The following is a 21666-nucleotide window of genomic DNA, read 5'->3' as shown; positions in this document are numbered from 1 at the left end:
CAGTCAGTAGATGTAATTACCGATTGTAATTTAACATTTCACAGTGTACAGCTATTGGCAACAAGTGTATGTTAATATGATTCATAGAACACATATGGTTTGCATCATTTATGAAGCATTTTTATCACTTTTATAGGTACTTTGTCTCAGATGATGATTTCCAGCACAGTCATAATCCACAGGGTATTTCAAAAATACATTATCTGATAACATTGCACGCAAGTATATCTATAGTTGAAGTCAATATTTTTAAGTGTGTGCTTTGATTAATGATTTGGTATACAAATATCCACTCTGGTTTGGAATCTTAGAAAATTGGACCCACATCAGAGAAGCAATATGTCCTATATCCATATGAAGATGATCCCCCCAGTACAAAGTAGTATGGCACTTTTAACAAGGTTTATCATTAATTCACTTTGTAGGCATGGCTGCTGGCAATCTTGAATAGCTCTCAAAACCCATTTCATGGCAACCTGCATTTACAACAAAGGCCGGCAAAATGCTTTGGCTATGTTGATGCATTCTTGCCTCTTAAAAATGCTGCTTCAAATTATTTTGCTCATCAATCTTGGAGAAATATTATTTAAACTCAACAAAGTTCAAAAGAATCATCAACCATGATGCTTTTACAATCCTGACTTTTTCCAAAGGTCAGTATTTTTATATGGATTTTGAATATGTCATGATCCTTTTGAGGCCATTTTTCCCCAGGCTTTAATCTTGGCAAAGATTTAATCACCAGGTCTTTGATCAAGCACAAAAAGACATATTGGAATTTAACGTTTCTCTATTCATGTGGAGTTTTTTCGAAACATTTTACTCCACATTGAGCCATTGAATGACTTGGTATAGAATGCTCAAATCAAACTCGCAAGCCACCAGTAGCACTCAGCATTTGGCAGTTTTCAAATTGTGGAATTTACCTCCTTGGCAGAAGAGTCCGAGGCAGAATCTGTGAGATTACGATACACAAAGTGTTCGCATTGCAGTTACATCATTGCCTATGTCAGTAAGCTATGACATTCCTCTTGGAGCTGCTTGTTGTTGACACATGCGGCAAGAGGATGAGTCGTCTCACCACCATGAGAAGCCACAATTGCTGCTGAAATCGAAAGGGATTTCCTCTCGGCATAAGGGACTCGACATACAGCAACCCAAAGTGAAACAGTTTTTCGTCTTCTCTTTGAATAAGGAGCCCTGCTCATTCGTTTGATCCCGTGGTAATCTCTGAGCTAATTGTAGCAGGATCGAGCTAAACTCGTTGCATTCATTGAAGGATTGAAGAAAGTTTGACAATGCCAAGAGCTGGCCCGAGGATTCCTGAGAAGCCCCGTTGAAGATTTCTTCAAGACATAGCTGAAATTCAGCAAAGCCTCTCATTGGATTGTTGGGATTAGAGAGAGAGTTGATGGTCAATATAGGGATTATCACATTCAAGGATGATGGTGATGTTGGGTTTTCACTCTATGCTGATAACCTTTGCAATTGAACCAAGTTAAGAGGAAAGCGACTTTACAAATATCCTCAATATGGACATGTTTTGGATATAAACCGATGTTCAATGACATTGTAACCTAAAGATGCTGAAACATTCATACCAGCTTTATCACTATCGTGATTTAAATAATTATAACACTTCAAATAAATCTCATTCTGCTTTTGTTATGCCTTGTATGAAATGGCATGCTTTTGAAACAAGTTGGTTCAGTTTGATGCATTGCAGATAAGGCAAACATGAAGTTTTTAGCATGTGCCATTTTTTTCTGGAGTTGTGTTTTCATTTTTTAGGCTTGTCAATTAGGATAGTTTGGGTTGTTTTTTTAACTGTGAGTTCAAGATTGTCATGTTTTGGTGATTTTGAGATCAGCATAGATTCAAATGGTTACCAAAATCCTGAAAACCTCAGTGCCTGATACCAGTGGGAGAATAAGCTGAACCTTTTCGAAGCTGAAAAGCTACATCACATCTCTGATAAATAATCTTATTCTTTAAAACGTATTTCGCCAAACATGCCTTGCAGATAGATACACTAAGCACTTCTTGACTAAGTTCATGGAATGTTTGGGTAATAAACTGTCTTGTATGGCTAAGGTAACTCAAAATAGTTTGTGCAAGTTCAAGGTCATTGTCTTACAGATCAGTACGATGGGTTTGTATGTTTTTCAGATCTCCAACAAGTGTATTTCTGTTTTGTCTGCAGTTGAATAGACAGGAGAAAAAAAATGACAGTAAATATCAGCAGCTCGTCTCTTAAAAATAGTCATCTGTAAAAATTGTTTTATAGATCCAATTTACAGTGTTCAGGAATTCACTGAAAAAATGCTTTATCGGCTTACATCAGATGAAAAAACAACAAGTTGACTCCACGTAAGCCCATAGATTGTGTGTCTGTCAATTTGGTACTTGTTTTTCCCAACCGACTAACACATGCTTTGTTTTGAATGTTTCCACAAGACTTGCTTTACTTCAACAATTACTTGAAAAAGATAGGAATCAAGGAGTTTTTTAATTCCTTGGATAATTCCTTCGGGATCAAGGAAGAACTGGTGCAATTGAAATTTGAAACAAATTTGCGAATTCCCATTCCAATGCCAACATATCAGTCCAGCATTGCCGTCGCGAGGAGAGAAGTCAATATCATAGGGTATCAACTTGGCTCATCCAATCCCAAATTTTACAACACATTGAAACAAGTGTTTTAAAAAAACTGCTGGAAGACAAGTGAAATAAAAGGTGATTATGAGAAAAGTAACGATCATGAAACAAACTATTTGAAAAATTAGATAATTAGCGGCATAAAAAATGGCATCATTTCTTGAAAATGTGCACTTTCCTTCCTTGAAACCATGAACTAACCAGATGGGTTCCTGCACTAGATGAGACAAGAAATGCTTCTTCCTTGCTCCCATTTCAGCAGGATACAAGCAACTTTTTCAACATCTTATCACTCTAACCATGGACTTGGTATCAGGAAAAGATATGCCACAACAATATCAAGAGCCAAAGCATGTTTTTGGGTGTCGGTGATGGAAGATAGACTTGTTCAGATTCCGTCAGAAGGATTGAGATAACTGACACCGGCATTGCAGATAGCCCACAGATAATGTTTTACACTGCAGAATTTCCAAATCTCCTGCAAGTCACAGTCTTGAAGATACCGAATTTCCAAAGCAGCAGCTTCCCCTGGTGGTGTATTTTTACCCCCTCTGTGATAAATAGCATGTTTTTCGTTCACCTTCACTGATGTGAATTACAAAGATGTCTTCCCAACTTTTTCCCATCTTGACGAGAGATTGTCTGGCATTCTCGCCAGTTTGGCATAGTTGGCAGATTACACCCTTTCCTACCTTGTGTAGTTGTTATACAGCTTATGCTTTCTTTATCAAACTTGTTTTGAATGCCTCGCAACCTATTGCGCCTATTTTTGTTAAGCATGCTTTTGGGAAAGTTTTTCCCAAGCTCTTTATCTCTTTCTCGGATATAAATAAGTCTCAACTTGTAGGGTCTCTCGACAGATTCGTTTTTGTCTTGTTGCAATGTTTTGTCTGTGGTTGTCATTCCGGCTTAAGCGTTTATAGTGTTGCACAGGAGATATGCTGTGTTTTTCTGCCTGGTGTTCTCGGCAGCTGGAGAAGGTTGGCAATGGACGTAGGAGGAAAGACAAACAAATAAGGGATGGTTGGAGTTGGGCATCACAAATAAATACTGCCTTTCAAACAAGTTCATTCTCAGAATTATTAAACCTGTGAAAACAATAATAAATACTCCCGCAGACTTTGGGAGATGGAGTCGGATTTTAAGTTATTTTCGTTTTGAGTGATGGCAGCATGATTGATAATGGAGCTATGTGGAAACTTGTGATGAATTATTCCTGTTTGTCTCCAGGGCGAACAACATGGAGTGTTTCTAAAGAGATGTACTGTAACAGGAGCAGGTTGTTAGGTCTTTTTTCAGGTTTATTTGTTCAAACATGGATACGTTTCTGTTGAAAAAACTAACCTGTAACGATGTTTGTGTCTTTAGATGTGTCTGTCTAAGGGGTGTCGACAAAAAATGAATTATGATACTGAGTATCATACATTTTAACACTTTATACCGGATCCCAGATCTCCTCTTTATTGTACAGGGGCAGTGGGGTAGCCCAAAGGATAAAGTGTCTGATTGTCACATTGAAGACACGAGTTCAATTCCCCACATAGGTACAATGTGTGAAGCCCATTTCTGGTCTACCCTGTTGTGATAATCCTGGAATATTGCTAAAAATAGTGTAAAACCATATACATTCATTCACTCACATCTGGTCCACCATATTGAATGTTACGATTGCTTTGGAATTAGGACAAACTGCTAACTAACCTGCTCTGGTTGTTGCTTAATGCTGCATTGAGCAATATTCCATGTGTATGACAGCTGTCTGCCATAATCAAATACATTCCAGACAATCCATTGTTCCATAACATGATCATGGATCCACTCGGTTAGTATGTGACATCATCCACGTCGCTAAATGTTGTGCATGTAGGCATAAACATTGAACTTATCACTGATGCATGCTTTACATGGTTAGATCAAGGCCTGTTGAAACAGCATAGTGTACTCCTAGATGTCTCGAGTTTCATGATAAATGTATTCCTTACCTAATTTAACGACAAATAAGATATATTTGATTATTAAGACTTTTAAGCTACGTGTCTTTGTGGAATTAATCATGTGCCGGCCATAAACTGTTTTTATTATGAATGTTTTTTTGCATAGTTTTCTTGAAATGCTGATAATGAACTGTGGTAAAGAACTAAAATGACCCCTTTGAGTTTGCTAAAACAGAGAACCTGGTTAGTATTGCTCTCCATAGACTGTGGTATCCAGTAAGCCATGCTTGTCATAAGAGACGATTTACAGGATCAGTTGCTTGTGCTTTGTAGCACATTGTAGCACATGTCCAAGTTGATTGACTGGTGCTCATGCTGTTGATCAGTGTTGTCTGGTCCAGACATGAGTGTTTACAGACTGATGCCTTAGAGCTGGAATATTGCAGAGTGTGGTATTAAACAAGAGACAAATGTTGGAACTGTAGATTACTATATTAGGAAACAAAGAAGGGAAGACACGAATAGAAGGCATGTATTATTTTTAATGTTACTTTGACTTTGCATTAAACATCATCATTGTTGTTCACAGGTTCATCCAGTGAGCGACTTGCACCGACAATCCCTCTCACACCTCCTCCTCCTCAACAACCAACACCACCAGCAACTACATGTAACGGCACAGCAGTTGTTACAACAACACCTAGTACAACAATCAGTGTAACAACTGCAACAACAACAACAACAACCTGTAGTACACCAACGACATCACCGGCATTGACTACAACTACCATATGTCGGCCACCATCACGGCCTCTGGTGTCTCCGGTGTTGAGCCGCCGACCCACGCCAACACCGCCGCCTCCACCCCCACGCCAGTCACCTCTTCCCCCACGCCAGTCACCTGTACCCATTCCTAAGCAGAAACTACCCCCACCCCCAGTGGTAGTGTCACGAGAACCTGTCAAGGTCACCCCTCCACCAGTGAAGACCCCGAGGAGGGACGAGTCAGCACCTCATCTACATCCCCATCCCCATCCCCATCCACATAGTAATCCTCATCCACACACTCCTCACCCACATCAGCATCAACATCAGCGTGATAGAGAGAGGGAGAGAGAAAAGGAACAGCGGGAACGGGAGCAACGTGAGAGAGAACGTGAGAGGGAGAGAGAAATCTCCTCTCATCATAATTTATTCCCAGGGTCGTTGCCCTTCTCTAAGCCATCTCTTTGGCCATCGTAAGTATCTTTCATGACATTGTAGGCTTTCGGTTAAAGTAATGATGGTGTGCAGTGTCATGATACATGTTCCTTAAATGCCAATTTTTATTTGTTACAATGCCATAATGTTTCAGTTTCAATGACAATTTTCCCATGACCAGCCAAAATATTTTTTATATTATCTGAAGATAAATTATTGAACTCCTATCTCCCTAGTCAAATTAGAACGTTTTTGATGAAGCTGTAAAATTTGACAGCATCTTCCTTAACAGTTATATATTTTGCAACATGTGTAACAGTTTTCTGATTTTATTTCAGTTCAGTCAGCAACCACCTGTACAGTGGCCATCATCCCCTCGCTCACTCCCCGAGCCTTCACTCCCCCAGCATCCATCCCCTTCACCCCCACGGCCCCTCATTCCCCCCTCACAGTGTCGCCCAGTCCCCCATCCAACATACGACCCCACCCCATCCTTCACACAGCATGTTTGCACCCCCCATACCTCCAGGACCACCACCGCTAACGTCAACCGCTCTCACCCCAGTTGCAGCTCCAGCCAGCCACTTTGCCAACGAGCCTATCATCAGAAGTGAGTTCACATATATTTTTTTCTCTCTTTCTGTAAATCCACATTCTGCTTTATTACAAATGCCCTGTTGTATTTTTGCGTTAGAAGTAATCTATGCTGAGTAAATTAATTAGTTTCACGTTGCACTCAGCTATTTGATGGCAGTCTGTAAATAATCAAGGCTGCACCAGACAAACCAGTGATCTACAGCATCAGCATTGATCAGCAATTAGGAGCCTGACCACACCTATCAGTTGCCTCACATGACAAGCATGGGTTACTTAAGCCCGATTCTAAAGACACTGACTGAAGGATCAGGTTGTCAGACTCACTGAATTGCATGACGGTATGATACCTTAAAGTTCTGTCATTGTACCTTGATGTCATGTCATTGTACCTTGATATATCGTGGCATTGTACGTTGTCATGGATTATAGTTCACAATATCGATCACTGGTTTGTCTGCTCCAGACTCGATTATTTACAGACCATAACTGAATATATGTCTGGAATGTTAAATGCCACAAATAAAACCGTTCCAACTATATACCAGCTGTCCATAAATAATCTGGATAAATAATCAGACAGTGGTGGTTGACATGATGACCATCAAGGTACAATCAACCATGTCAGCGAGTGTGTCAACCCAGTCCAGTTTGCCTCTTCTGACCTACCTACCTTGATAGAGAAAATCCTAGAACAACATTCCCATGGTCCTAACAGACTGAGGTGGTGATTGATACTGGGATGTCATCCTTGGATTTATTTCATCCATATTTCCGTGCAGGTGACCACGTTGTCAATGCTACCAGAAGGCATCACAGGTTCAAACTCAATTTTAAACTCTGATAGTCATCTTAAGGTTTTGGGGCAATATTCTCCTGCTTGTTAATGCCACCAATTTGAAGTCTAGATTCACCTTGGGTTTTCATTAAAAATCAACTGACTTGTTGTTAAATGACAGAAGGACAGTTCTGAATCGGTCAATCCCACTGATTCGGGTTCAGACTGGTTGTTACCAGCTTTATGAACTCAAAGACATTATAGACACACATTGCATATGCTGGCATAGAGAATTAGCGCTAAAAACACAGGAAAAAGTTTTGATTTTGTTATTAATTTGATTTTTTTTTTTTTATTTAAAAGCACCTACCACATCTGAAACTTTATAACACAAAATCTTTGTCGTTGTTTTCTTCTTTCATTATTAGATCTTTCTCGTATTTGTTGCACCTCCTAGATTTTTCAAAATGTCCTCATCTACTCCCTGTGCTCCTAACATAGCTATATGGCCCTGTATGCGTGAATAATTCATTCATTTGGCGACAGAAAGCTCTCTATCTTTCAATCCCCTCCTCACTTATGGCAGGTTGGAAAAGTGCTTGGCACACACACACGCTGGGAATACACACCCTCACTCTTGAAACTTTTAAACAAACAATGATAGCAAGTCTGCCAGCAGGCAGCCATGTAGAGTGGGCTATCTGTGGCACACACAGCTGGGTAATGTCACATGTCCGCAGTGCCTGTCGACACCTTCGACCTCAGCATATGTTACCTGAAATTAAATGCAATCTGGTGTTCGTTTTGAGTAATTGGACAGAAACACAGGGTCGTTCGGTACTTTCATGCCTACAAAACTTGTGTCAAAATTGTGTTTTTAAAATTCAGGAAGTTGTAAGTCTTATCATGGACATTCTCTTTAGTAACCCATGCTTGTTGTAAGAGGCAACCGAGATTATTGGGTGGTCAGACTCACCGACTTCATTGACACATAATTTTCCCTACAGTCATGTATCTTCAGAATGCTGCAAGGATATGTTCATCAGATGTTTTGTGTTCTCTGACCACATTTACAAACTAAAAACAACCATAGCACTGAATGAAAGCATATCAGTATTTGTGAATTTGTTGGCAATGTAGTTAGTTTTGCACAGCTTTTAGTAATATCTCAGGATGGGAAGCAAGAATTGGGCTTCGCTCTCTTTACCCATCTGTATCAGAGCATGTGGGAAGTGAATGCTTCAGTGATTCGTCCACCCTACACCCGTTAGTGAAAAAATATTCAACTAATCACCTTCTGTTGGTTATGGAGAGAGAGTGTGAGGTGGGTCAGTTATTACGTCGTATACAGTAATCCATTTGTCTGATACTGATCCTCCTCAACCCTGTAAATAATGTAGTGTTGTCAGGATAATTGTATTTGAAGGTGAGAGCTCTCCTCAGCGATGGTAGGATAATAGTATTTGAGGTTAAGTGCTTGGTAGTGTGTACAACGTAACCAGACATGATCTTTTTACAGTCAAGTCTGTTTATCACTACCCGTTGGTTAGTTTTTCAACAAAGCTTTTAAGATCAACTAGAAGTCTGATTAAGTAATTGGATGTACGTTGTCTGTGTAAAATACCCCCTGCTGATCAGGTGTCGGATAAGAGCAACTTGGGGTACTTATTTGGCAGTACACCATGTTGTGGGATGTTTTTCTCGTAAGTTTAGCCCCTGGGGAAGGTATTAGTACTATTACCAAGGGAGGTTTTCCCCCCCTACAGTATGGGTCCTTGAGTCTAATTTTGTACATTCTCCAAACTCTGAGATGAGGTTGTTTGAGTAATTTGTGTGTAATCATGCCTACAATATAGGTAAATTGCATTATTAGATAGTAATCTTGTTTACCCATGGCACAGGTGGCAATGTCATCTAAGGTACTATGATTTGCTATGGAGAGTTACTTCCCTTGGGTGCACCAGAAACTGGGTTCAGGATTTGAATCAGATTAGTTGTCATCTTGTTTCTATCAGAAATGAAATATTGTTCAAAACAGCATGATTCGCAGTTTACTGTTTACTTGACGTTTTTGTGGCAGTGAAACATATCAGTGTGTCTTGGTTTCCTATTTTGTGAACACATGTTACTTGAAAGTATGATGAATAGAACATAAAATTCATGTCATGCAACTTTAGTGATTGTTTTCACGCCATGAATTGTTTGGAAAAAATTGAGTTGTTGTATTTTCCCCAGTGAAACACGTCTATAGTTTCTTGACGTTTACTGAACCGAAACATAATGATTTGTTGTCACAAGTATTTAGAAAACAATGCAGATTCATAGCTTACAGCTTGGGAAAACGATCTCACAGCACAAACCAAAAAAATAATGTGTCTAGAAATCTTGAAAGCTTCTTATTCTTGAGATGTCAGCACAAACAGTGGAAGTCATTGAGATGAAGAATGAAAATAGCAACTGCTAACGATATGTATTCTGCAGGTTAAAGAAATAAATTGCAGTGAAGAAAGTGTTTTTCCAGAATTGATGTATTTCTGTGCTAAGACACAAATGTTTTGGAAGGAAACAAAGTGGGGTTTTTTTTTGAAGTATTAGACATTCCATGTTCATCAGGCAAGTTGTTTTCAGTGGACAGATCAGCTTGGAATTGTCATCGGTACTTCGCTTGTTGAGGTAGACTTTTCCAATTGACTTTACCATATATATAGTGGATTGATGCAAAAAGTGTTAATATACCGTGAGGAAATTTGTATCATCATTCTGAAATAAATGAATTGGATAAATTCATGTCTGTTTGCTTGGTCATAGCATGTATTTTTTCTTTTAATGATATTAAACAGACTGAATTTGACTTGGTAGATTCAGGCTTTGGACTAGTTGCTAATGTTGGAGAGGGTAGCAGCAGTAGTTTAGATTTTGTTACAAGATTTGGAATGGTAATGAATCTGAGATATTTTATTTTGATTTTTACTGTTTTTGAAAGATTTCATGTTGATAAAAGCATATATATAAATAGACCCTACAGTTTAATATCATGACAGCTTAGCAATAGAAACCCCACCCCATGTAATCTTGAGGAATTTCTAGAAGAACAAGAGAATTACTATACCCTTCTTGTTTTATATTTGTATCCGACTACATACAGCTGAGAAGTTATTGTGGAGTAACTTGCCACAAGGATGTAATGGGAGTGAAAGTGTTTTTGTTTTTTCCTGTCGAGCGAGCTATCTACGATGGCATGTGGTGCGAGGTCTGCGGTAGACTGATAGAGATTTCCGTTCATCACCGCACCGCCTTGGATTGGTTCCTTTTCTACTTACAGTGATATGACATCCCTGAGGAAATTAAGAGCTTAATATGTCATTTCTAGAGTGGCAGCCCACAAGTTGAACAACAATGAAGGGTCTTTTTATGTGTTCAGTATATTAAGATGGGATGCTTCTGTTGATATAACAGCGCCTTGGGATGGTATATTTGACGAATAACTTATTTACTTGATATGCATATGTTGCTCATTGGGAATTTATTCAAATGTATAAATGGGTTATTTAAAATGTGCTCTTAAGATAGGATGGTTGTTTTTTGGGGGGGTTTTTTTTGCTCCCAGTAAATGTAAATGATGATTTATTGTCCGGATAAAATCAGCCCTCAAAAACATTTATGTATAATGGTTGCCAGTCAGCCATATTGATTGGAGGTAAAATGCATCCAGTGAAAGGTGTAAGTAGAAATTGAACTAATACATGGCAGTGAGGTGATGAATCTTTCAGAAAGGTTCAGAATATTCACTTCTCATAGAAAGTGGTTTATTCATGGAGTCCATGGCGTCCTTCGTGTTCAGGACTTCTGCAACAGAATCATATCTCTAAAGAGAACATATCCATATTTCCGGGTTCCGCCTACAAGCTGATAGTCACGTGGCACTATCCTGAAAATTTGTCAACAGTTAGTCATAGCTGAAGATTTTGAATGCCAATTCCATGATGTCATTCTTTTTCCAGATCAAGATTTTCTACATCAGGATCTCAATAATCGTATCCTAGCCCACAACCGTGAGACAAGTCAGCCAATCGGGCCAACCCCCTACATCCGCAGTGAAACAACTCATCACCAGCATCAGCATCTTCACAATCATCAACACATGCATCAACACTACAACGCCCTGGGGCCACCACCCTCACTCGTGCCGACCCCACCCCCTCATCTGGTATGAGATGCATTTGTCCATTAGCATCTTTGATGATCAAGCTTTTGTGCATCTCAGAATGTATTCATGGAATTAGTATGGGTCTCTCAGTATCTTGTTAGGATATTTGGGTCTTGGTGGCAAATAAGAGAATACTTGAATCCTGATATTACCTGTGACTATTTGGATTTTCATGTAATTTGAGGGAATATTTTCATCTTGGTATGTGAGAGACGATTTTCATCTTGGTATCATGTGAGACCATTTCAATGTTTATGTAACAATGTAACGCAAAGGAATATTTGAGTCTCAGTGCCACATAAGAATTACTGGGTCTTTGCATTATGTAAGAGACTGTTTGGTCTTCGTACAGTGTGGTATCTTTTTCATTTTATCTTGGATATCGCAGAAAGCTTCTCTGTCATTGACTACTCAAGGTTGAAACGGGAAATAGCTATGATTGTCATATATCAAGTTGTTCTTTCTATGAAAATGTTTCAATTTTAACTTGACTAATTTAGTGCTTTTCTCTTTCAGTTTGATAAAATTCCAAAGGCATATGACAGTCTGTATCGGCCAAGTGTGAGTATATCCTGTCTTTGCACAGAATTATTGCCTTGTATTCACAGGGGCTTGTATCGCTTTGAAACGGCGTTCGAAAGACATATAGATGTATAGACCCTACCCTAGTACTATATAAAAGGAAAGGGATGTAACGAGGAAACCACCCCCTCCTCGATCAAAGTTACATGTTACCGCGTAAAATATTTTTAAGGCCCCATCGAGGCCAACGGATCGAAAGCCAGATGATTTCCCTACAAAATGAGCTATAAATGGTCACAATCGGATCATTCTTTCAAAAGTTATACGCTACGAATCATCGCAAACAGCTACCTCCGCAATTTCACGCCAAAATCATGGATCACCCAATACGGCGAAAACTCACCTTTTAAATTCGTTTATTAATTCCAGCCACGTTGGCAGCACCAGCGCTGGGCTGGATTCGATCGGCCGCGGTATTCCGAGGGTCGGAAAACTTATTACAACATCTACATGTCATTTTTTCGACAGTAAGCAAGCATTTTCACCAAAATAGCCGGCAATCCTACTCACATGTCGGCCATAAGCGACCTTGACATTCAAGTGAACTGAGCAGATCCGCACAAACAGACTCGGGCCATCCGACTGGTTGGAAACAAAATATACAGTGGAAATGGCCAATCGGATGGCCCGAGTCTGTTTGTGCGGATCTGCTCAGTTCACTTGAATGTCAAGGTCGCTTATGGCCGACATGTGAGTAGGATTGCCGGCTATTTTGGTGAAAATGCTTGCTTACTGTCGAAAAAATGACATGTAGATGTTGTAATAAGTTTTCCGACCCTCGGAATACCGCGGCCGATCGAATCCAGCCCAGCGCTGGTGCTGCCAACGTGGCTGGAATTAATAAACGAATTTAAAAGGTGAGTTTTCGCCGTATTGGGTGATCCATGATTTTGGCGTGAAATTGCGGAGGTAGCTGTTTGCGATGATTCGTAGCGTATAACTTTTGAAAGAATGATCCGATTGTGACCATTTATAGCTCATTTTGTAGGGAAATCATCTGGCTTTCGATCCGTTGGCCTCGATGGGGCCTTAAAAATATTTTACGCGGTAACATGTAACTTTGATCGAGGAGGGGGTGGTTTCCTCGTTACATCCCTTTCCTTTTATATAGTACTAGGGTAGGGTCTATACATCTATATGTCTTTCGAACGCCGTTTCAAAGCGATACAAGCCCCTGTGCTTGTATTGATGCAGAAGCCATCTGCTATTTGTTGGTCATGTTATCACTAAATTCCCTTATACAAACTGTTAATGGCATTTAGGGAATTCTCCTGCCGTTTGCTTCAGACATGGCACCATATTGACCTGGTCTGGCTGCATTTTTCTGCTGTATTTCATCACTTAAAGGGCCAGTGATCTACCAGCATTAGTAGTGATGGCCTAATGGTTAAAGTGCTTCACCAGTTAATACATTAGTTTGTTTCCTCCAGGGTGTGTTGGAGTACAGTAGTTAAGGCATTCTCTTGTCACACTTGAGACCCTGGTTTTCTTCCCCACATGGGCTCAATTTGTGAAGCCCATTTCTGGTGTCTTCTGCCATGATAATGCTGGAATATTGCGAAAGGTGAAATAAAACCAAACTCACTCCAGGGTGTGTTTGCTCTAGTTCAACAAAGAACATGGCAGTGTTGTAAGTATATGAACGTGGCCTGTAAGTTGTCATATTGCAGCAGACAACAAAGTGGTTGATGTTATGAGCCTTGACCTATGTTCATTGATCCTGACACTCAATCCCAATAGTCTTTAGCAACGTTGATGGGGAAGCAAGCCAGTGCACTTACCTTTCTTGTATTTGTCAGTCCAGATGATGATTGTGTTCTTTCTCATTTAGTTGATGCCCTCACCCTACCCAGGGTTCTCGTCTCTGCTCCCCCCAGGACCTACTGCCAATCACCTCACCTCAGGGCTGCATGGTGCATTCCAACCCAAGGTTAGGGTGAGTACATCATGGTTATTACTCAACTTCATCAGTAGAAGCCTTTAGATGCGGCTCATAACATCGTGTAAATGGAAGACATTGGTATAGTTGCTTCATCATACCATCATGCTAGGTTTGTGGAGTGTAAGGCTGAAATTAGAAAATGTTTCTCAAGCATCAGATCATCATTTTAGAGAGATATTCACATCAGATATATTTATTGTCAGTTTAAAATATTTGAAGTATATCCCACATGATATAAAACACACCTAATTATGTGTATATGAGACCTGAGGGCTATATATCCAGTTATTTTAAATTTTGGAAGAAATCACTTTTGCTTATGTTTTAAAAAAATTACTAACGGCTTCCTAATTTTTTTTTAGCAAAATGTGCCCGAGAAACATTATTATTTTGTTAAGCAGCCTGTCACTCTATTATTTCTTTGTCATGTCTGTGGTGGCATGTGATATGTTTTGTATGATCATTGGCATTTTGAAGAAAGACTTATCCAACAAAAAGAATCAAAGAATTCTTCAAAATAATTGAGAACATGCTCAGGAACCTTTGGACAACAAATTCTCCACTGTGGAATAGTGCTATAAGCAGCATAAAATCATATTCACTCACAGTCAATTCAGACACAATACGGGGTACACACTTGAATGAAAGTCACAGCACTGCAGTATGTTTAGAAACCTTAATTTGAGAAAACATTCCTCTCTTAGAACTGAGATTCTGGCTTACCTGAAACCAAATACACATCTTCCTACATCTCTGCTCTTGTAGCAATTAAGAAATAAGAGTCTCAAAAAGGAATGTATGACATTAAAAGGCCTACTTCCCCAAGTACTTAATTGCCTAACTTCTTTCTGACATAAGTGTTTCTTGAGATTATTATCACAGCTTTTTGAGTAAAAGGAAAACATAACAGGCGCCTTCCATAATATGTTTGTAACAATTATCAATGGAGCCTTTCGAGTACGAGAGTATATTCATTACAAATGTTCCTACATCGATAGCATCTCAAAACAAAGGAAAACGAGAGCATAACACTTGCTGCTTAGTGACTGGACATATTCATCAAAGAAAACTTGATTATCAAAGGATGCAGAGGCGATATAATTGTTCCTTGTTGCAAGATAAAACTTCAAAACACTACTCCATTGGCAACTTGAGAAATACTGGATTTTTTGGGGGGAGGATGTTTTTGGTTGATGTTCCCATCGGTGCCGAGCAGATCAAATGCTAACTGTGTTGACTGGTGACTTTAATGTTAGCACTTTGTTTGGAATTTCAAAGACTTGCTGAAAAAAATGTGAATGAATCAAAGTGACAAGTTGAAATTGATTCTTGTTCGTATACTCCCCAGACACTTTGATGTCCGCTCAGAGATTCAGAACTGTAGTTCAGAAAACATGACGTGATTATCTTTATCTGTGACACAAAGCTGCTGAATTCTTTGATGCCGTGGGTTTTCTCGGTTGTAACACTAGAAAAAAAATCTTCCTTTTTTTTCTTCCGAAATGAAATCCAAACCCTTGAGTAACAAGTTCAGTATTACTGTTTTATAATCGACTTTTTCTGCTGAGCTTATTTTCATTCTACAATGTTTATTTCTTCAAAGAAGTGTTAATTAATTGCATCTTGTTCTAATTTATTAAGATTTAGTTGCGACTGTAATTATTTTTCAAATAATTTTTTAAATCTCATCACAGGAAAGAATAATAAGTGTTCAGGAAGACATGATGAAGAAGAGAAGAGGAAGCGAAAAATGTTTCCAAAAATCCTTTCTTTCTATGAGTTTTGAAGAATCTATCTTCTGAAGCGACTCTTAAAATAGGTCAATGGACACACTGCAATGTTGTTTTAAACCATAATAACACATTTTGTTTTTCATAGGAAATAAAAAAAACTTCCATTCATCTGACACTTCAAAGTTATTGGAAGAAAAAAAATAACAAATTCTGTTAGTACAGCAATATTTTCATTTCCCTGAGGTCTTCATTCCAAACAAAAATCTGTAGCCTTTTTGACAAAACTTCTTGTAATTGTGAAACAAATATTTCTGAGCACAAAACACAGTATGGAAGTCTGTATCACTGACATAAAACATCTGCTGGGATTGAACATGGCAAGGAACATCCTTGTATGAAATATTTAAAGAATGATTGTTATCTTGAGAACTGGGAGCATTGCTTTTAGGAAGTTGTTCACAATCCAGCAACATCGCAATGATCTTAGTGTGTTATAACTCAAAATATGGTCTTGTGTCCTTAAGAGTCATGTGCCTTTTCACTGGTTTTTATGAACTTATGATTCCAGAAATTTTTGTCCTCAGAAAGGTTAATTCCAAATTGCGAACACTGAGTCCAATATTATGAAGGAGAGTAACGATGGTCTTGCAACATCAATTTGCTATGGATATGAATTTTAATTACTAATTTTGACTTATTAAATATAAAGGAGTAGGAAAACCTTTAATTTATTTAAACAAAGATGTGCACATAAAAACACAATGGTTAAAATTCCAGTTGATAGTGCTGGACTTTGGTTAGCAAAATTATTTCACACACCATTCAATAATTGTATAGCACCAGGGCTTCCTGATTGCTAAACACCTCTGATGTATGTTTCACCTATCTGCATTTCAGTCGATGCAGCCGTCAACGTCGTCTGTCCTACTTCCATTGAGAGACAGAGACAAGCCACTGCCACCATCGACTTCACTCCCGCAGCAGAAAGTAGGCTGTCATTTCATTCCTCTTACAGTCATATAACTTGTCATTAGTTGTGCTCATTATGGTAGTGGTGTGTAGCTAGTTTACTGACTCCGTTGGGCTTTACTGCTTTAATTTCCATGAGATGCACACAGTGCTGTATGAGTGGCTGCATGCATTCATAATGAGTTGGGAAGGGACCTAAAGTTCATTGTGGCAGTGTAGCAGTAATAGAGGACTTACGGGACAAGAAAAATCTACAGTCTGATGTATTTGTTTACTCAGATAACAGAGTGTAGATCAATGCTCATGCTGTTGATCACTGGATTGTCTGGCAATGCGTAGTTCCGTTTTCATGCTTTTGTCCATTGGATTCCCTGGTCAAGACTTGATTATTGGCAGACCGCCACCATATAGCTGGAATATTGCTGAGTACGGTCTCAAATACTAAGAAAACACAAACTTTGTTAGCATTTAAGAGTATGACACAAGAACAGCCTACAGTGCTTGGAACGCAACTTCCCTCTGCTGTGCTAATCTGAGCTCCATGCTGTACCCTGAACACATGCATTCTCTGCTATGCTCATTCCATGAAAGCATAGATCCTCTGATGACCCACCTCAGCAGTCATTGATCTGAGCTCCATGCTGTACCCTGAACACATGCATTCTCTGCTATGCTCATTCCATGAGAGCATAGATCCTCTATGACCCACCTCAGCAGTCATTGATCTGAGCTCCATGCTGTACCCTGAACACATGCATTCTCTGCTATGCTCATTCCATGAGAGCATAGATCCTTCTGATGACCCACCCTGGCAGTCATTGATCTATAGGTACTGTGGGATAGCTGAGAGGTCCAAGTGTTTACTCGTCATGCTGATTTCCCTCATGGTTACAATGTGTGAAGCCTATTTCTGGTGTCCCTTGCCATTGTGTTGCTGGAATATTGTTAAAAGCGGGATGAAACCAAACTCACTCATTGACCTATGCTCTACCTAAGAGAGCACAGAGCCTATTTGACACATCAAGAGCACTGACTAGCTCCAGCCATGACAACCTGTTTTGTTTTCAGTCCTCTAGACATCAACCTATGTTGTGGAATTGAGTTTACAGTAGTTTCCCCCAACAGAATGGACCTGTAACAGAGTAGTGTCACTCGCACATGGCTACAACAATTCACCATTTGTACAAGAATGGTCCAAAAAAAATTCAAAATATCTATGTAAAAACTCACTGAAGGAAAAACAATGGACCAAACTTGATCAAGAACAAACTAATCAATTCTAAGGCATGGCATCATTGTTTCAAGACAAATTTGTGTTCACAAGTAGCTTCAGGTTAACAGTCTAATTTTGTTATATATTTTTTCGCGAGAATACAAGTAATACAATTTATGGGTGCATGATGTCCAGGTTACAAAGCATGAAGCTTCACGACTTCACGACAGCTTTACAAAGATCCCGATGCAGTTTCTTTGAAATTCTCCAACAGATGTCTTCAGAGGGAGTTCGGATCCCAGGAGGACTTGATTTCTTTCAAATCAGAATTCTTCGGAGACTGTCAGCTTTATGCCTTCAGGCTCATTCACTTTGTAATTTGCATACAAAACACATTTTTACGAGTTGCAAACTTTTTTAATCAAAACGCAAGGACCCTTCAGGTTGAAGTCCATACACTACCGAATATCTTCCTGGAATTTACGTCTGGCAATATGCATGTCTCCTTATCCGAAGAGCTCGTCTTTGAATATTGATTTACACTCTGTGTTTACTTCAATGGTAAAGAGGAGGAGAAAAACTTGTGAATGCTCCACGCATTGCCCAAGGAGGGTATTTATCACCACTGAGTAAGGGTAATTAATCCTGCGTAGCAAGGATGGTGGAAATTTATTTTTTGCCAATCTCTGGAGAGATCTTGATTATCTTCCTATAGACGTGGAAGAAGTATCAAAGGAAAACGATGACATGTTACACAGGGAAATCAATAAGAAATCTTTAATGGATTTCCTCGGGGAGAAAATGATGGTTGTCGAGGACGTTTTTATGCCAACTTGAAAACCCTTCTGTCCCTGATAGCTTTTAGTGCTTGAAACTCGTTCTGAAAGCAAAGATGTTTTCTCCAAGTTGAGTCAAAGACCATCGGGGTTGGGCTAAGCATTTCTTTTGGAACCAACGGCTATGCAAGTAATGATTCGCAACAAATTAACATTTTCCAAACTCGTTCTTTCTAAAGTGCCATCTCAAATGGAGTACAATGGAAATCGTTAAAAGCTATGCGATCACAAGCAACTGTACTCGTGTTGATGGTATTGAGATATTGATATACTTTACATGATTGCATGAAGAGTATCATGAATTGTGTCTGCGTTCGGGGAATGTAGCCTAGCCTTGAGAGACATCATTAGTCGTGATAGCTGGACGTAATGATTTGGTGGTGTAGCTCCGTAGTGATGAATGAGTTCACTTGCCAAATTATTGTAATATTTTTGTTTTATTGATGGGCTACGTCGTAATGACGTTTAAGGAGATGGCTGTTTTTATGGGTTCAAATGTTGCATCACAATTGAGTTTTAGTATGGAATGCAGACAGAAACAATTAAATGATCCAGATCCCTTTTCTGCCATATTTGTTTCATGGAGGAAATGAAAACTGGGATCAGTTGTTCCATAGACTTGCTGGTCGGTAATTGCTCAGCTCACACCTGGTTGAATTTGTACCAATGCACCAAGTGTGTGGACCACTGTTGTTATTATTCTGTTAGCTGAGACATTTTCATCTCAACCTGCTGCTGAAGTAGTATAAAGTATGCAGTGGAAGTATATATGTAACAAATGAACTATGAAGCACACAACTTTATGGATGCAGTCATGCTCAATGCAGTAATTTGTTACACTTGAAGTCATATGCTTCATTATTCAATCTTCCAATCCCCATGTGGGTATAATGTGTGAAACCCATTTCTGGTGTTCCTAGCCATGATAATGCTGGAATATTTATTTCTAAAAGCAGCCTAAACCTGAACTTGCTCACTCGTTATTGAATCACCAACTGCTAAAATGCCTATCAAACAATAAACAGCTTTTAAACCAAGATAATTACCTCCCTTTCCATTCTTCTTTGTAGAAGTCCGGAAAATGGTGTGCAGTCCATGTACGAGTAGCATGGGAGATTTACCATCATCAGCAAAAGCAGCAGAGTGACCCAACAAAAGGCATGGAGGTGAAACCAGGTGACCCTTTGCGCCCCCCTAGTCATCTAATGCCGGGTCCCACCCTCCATCCCAGACCCCCAGAAATAGCGGGAGGCAACCCAGGTTCTCTGTTGAGTAAGTCACGAAGAGTTCTTTTAAGCATGGTCTTAAGATTTTGTTATGAGTGTCTGGCATTGTAAGTATTTTCACTTGGGTTTGGGAGTAAAGAATTTGTCACAGTATGTTGCCACTTTCGCTTGAATATCCAAAGTAGGTACCAATGCAGTATTCATACTTTTACTTACAAAAGTTTTTGATTTAGATATGTCTCTTTGGAAGATACTTCAGATACATTGCAGTCTTGCTATCAAAGCACTGAACATTTCATTATTATTATTTATTATTATAGGTTATTTATATAGTGCACATATCCATGCAACTAGTGCATGCTCAAGGGACTGATATTTTATCCCTCAATCATTGGATGTCAATCTCAACGGTGTATCGTGTTATCAATCTTAACTGCCTTGGGAGTATACAACTCTTGCTACCACTGATTTGATTTGATTCACTTTAATGGATTATTTGAAAATAATAATGTTCTTCTATTTTTCAGGTTCTCACTCCAGAAGTTTATTAGAAGCCCACGGTTCAAACAGCTTCCTAAACCCTCATATAGGTATGTAGAAGTGGTCTAGTTTGTTAAAGATTCTTAGAACATGTTTCAGAAAGAAAGGTTAGCATAGCTGTATTTGACATAGATTTTAGAATGCACGTTTGTTTGCCAGCCTGTCAGTGCATAGAACGGATGATTAAACTATATATATCCATGACAAACCGCTGCATGGTAAAACACTGTGAACCTGATAAGTATTTTTGGCTTATTTTTTTCCCACTTCATTGACTGTTAATGGATGAACTGGTCAAAGGGAGATAATTGATGACTGGATTTGTTGTTACAGGCGTTCCATCATTCCCCAGGCCATCCCCATATCCAAGTTCTGTTGGCTTTGGCGGGCTTGGTAGCCTAGGTAGCCTTGGTAAGTAGTTCATTCACTTCAAACTCATTTTTGTGTAAGAGCTTGACAACACCTTGAAAATCTAGGTTAAAATTGATCTACAACAGTCCATGCATCTACCAGGATCAAGAGGTCAAGCTTGGTGACTAATGAATGTCACGGTGTACCAACTGAATGATCACACGTTCATGGTAGATCTTTGATACCAATTACACTTATGCATGGTCTGATGCTTGGGATAAAAGGATAAAATGTCTAGAGCCCATATCAGGTAATAAGTGGCGTAAAACTAAAGACTCGCAAGATGCTGGTGCCCATGATGCTGAATCTAATACTAGTGAAATGCAATTATGGCATACTGACACACATGAGCCAGCATATACCTAAGTACTGCCTTCATTTAGGTTTTTTTACTTGATGTATCATCAGTTGTTTTGTATCTTTCAGGAGGTAGTCCATTTGGTAGTGGTCGTGACGTCACTGCAATACCGGGTGTAACACCCCCTCATGAATGGAACCGTCTGCATCGAACACCTCCATCATTCCCATCATGGCCGAAGTTGGATCTCGACCGAGAGAGTGAGAGGGAACGCGAGCTTGAACGAGAGAGGGAGAGAGAACGGGAACAAAGGGAACGTGAGCGAGAAAGGGAACAACGGGAGAGGGACCGAGAACGGGAGTTAAATGAGCGGAGGAGAGAAGAAGAAAGGGAAAGGTGAGATAAACTTGGTATCTCCCATGTTGTGGAGTCTTATGAAGCTGAATTGGTTATTTCTGAGAGATATTGAAATATTCAAAGACATCGCAAAGCAAAGCATAGTTTGTGAAATCTGTTTTTGGTCTTGGAGACATTGTGATAGGATG

At 39.3% G+C, this 21666-nt stretch overlaps 1 protein-coding gene across 3 annotated transcripts in view; it reads left to right on the top strand.

The window, feature by feature from the left end:
* The window catches only part of LOC137271872 (autism susceptibility gene 2 protein-like), a 230787-nt gene that overhangs the window by 206983 nt on the left and 2138 nt on the right, over positions 1-21666 (top strand). For all 3 annotated transcript variants that reach the window (XM_067804355.1, XM_067804291.1, XM_067804420.1), the window contains 10 exons: positions 5182-5830; positions 6131-6402; positions 11166-11371; positions 11888-11932; positions 13785-13889; positions 16526-16615; positions 19717-19918; positions 20400-20462; positions 20746-20823; positions 21250-21517. In XM_067804355.1, coding sequence (XP_067660456.1) covers positions 5182-5830; positions 6131-6402; positions 11166-11371; positions 11888-11932; positions 13785-13889; positions 16526-16615; positions 19717-19918; positions 20400-20462; positions 20746-20823; positions 21250-21517 — 1978 coding nt within the window. The remainder of the gene's footprint in view (positions 1-5181; positions 5831-6130; positions 6403-11165; positions 11372-11887; positions 11933-13784; positions 13890-16525; positions 16616-19716; positions 19919-20399; positions 20463-20745; positions 20824-21249; positions 21518-21666) is intronic.

This window comes from Haliotis asinina, chromosome 1, assembly GCF_037392515.1.
Source record: "Haliotis asinina isolate JCU_RB_2024 chromosome 1, JCU_Hal_asi_v2, whole genome shotgun sequence".
NCBI lineage: Eukaryota > Metazoa > Mollusca > Gastropoda > Lepetellida > Haliotidae > Haliotis > Haliotis asinina.
Note: the sequence above shows the minus strand (reverse complement) of the source record. Positions and strands in the feature narration are given on the sequence as shown.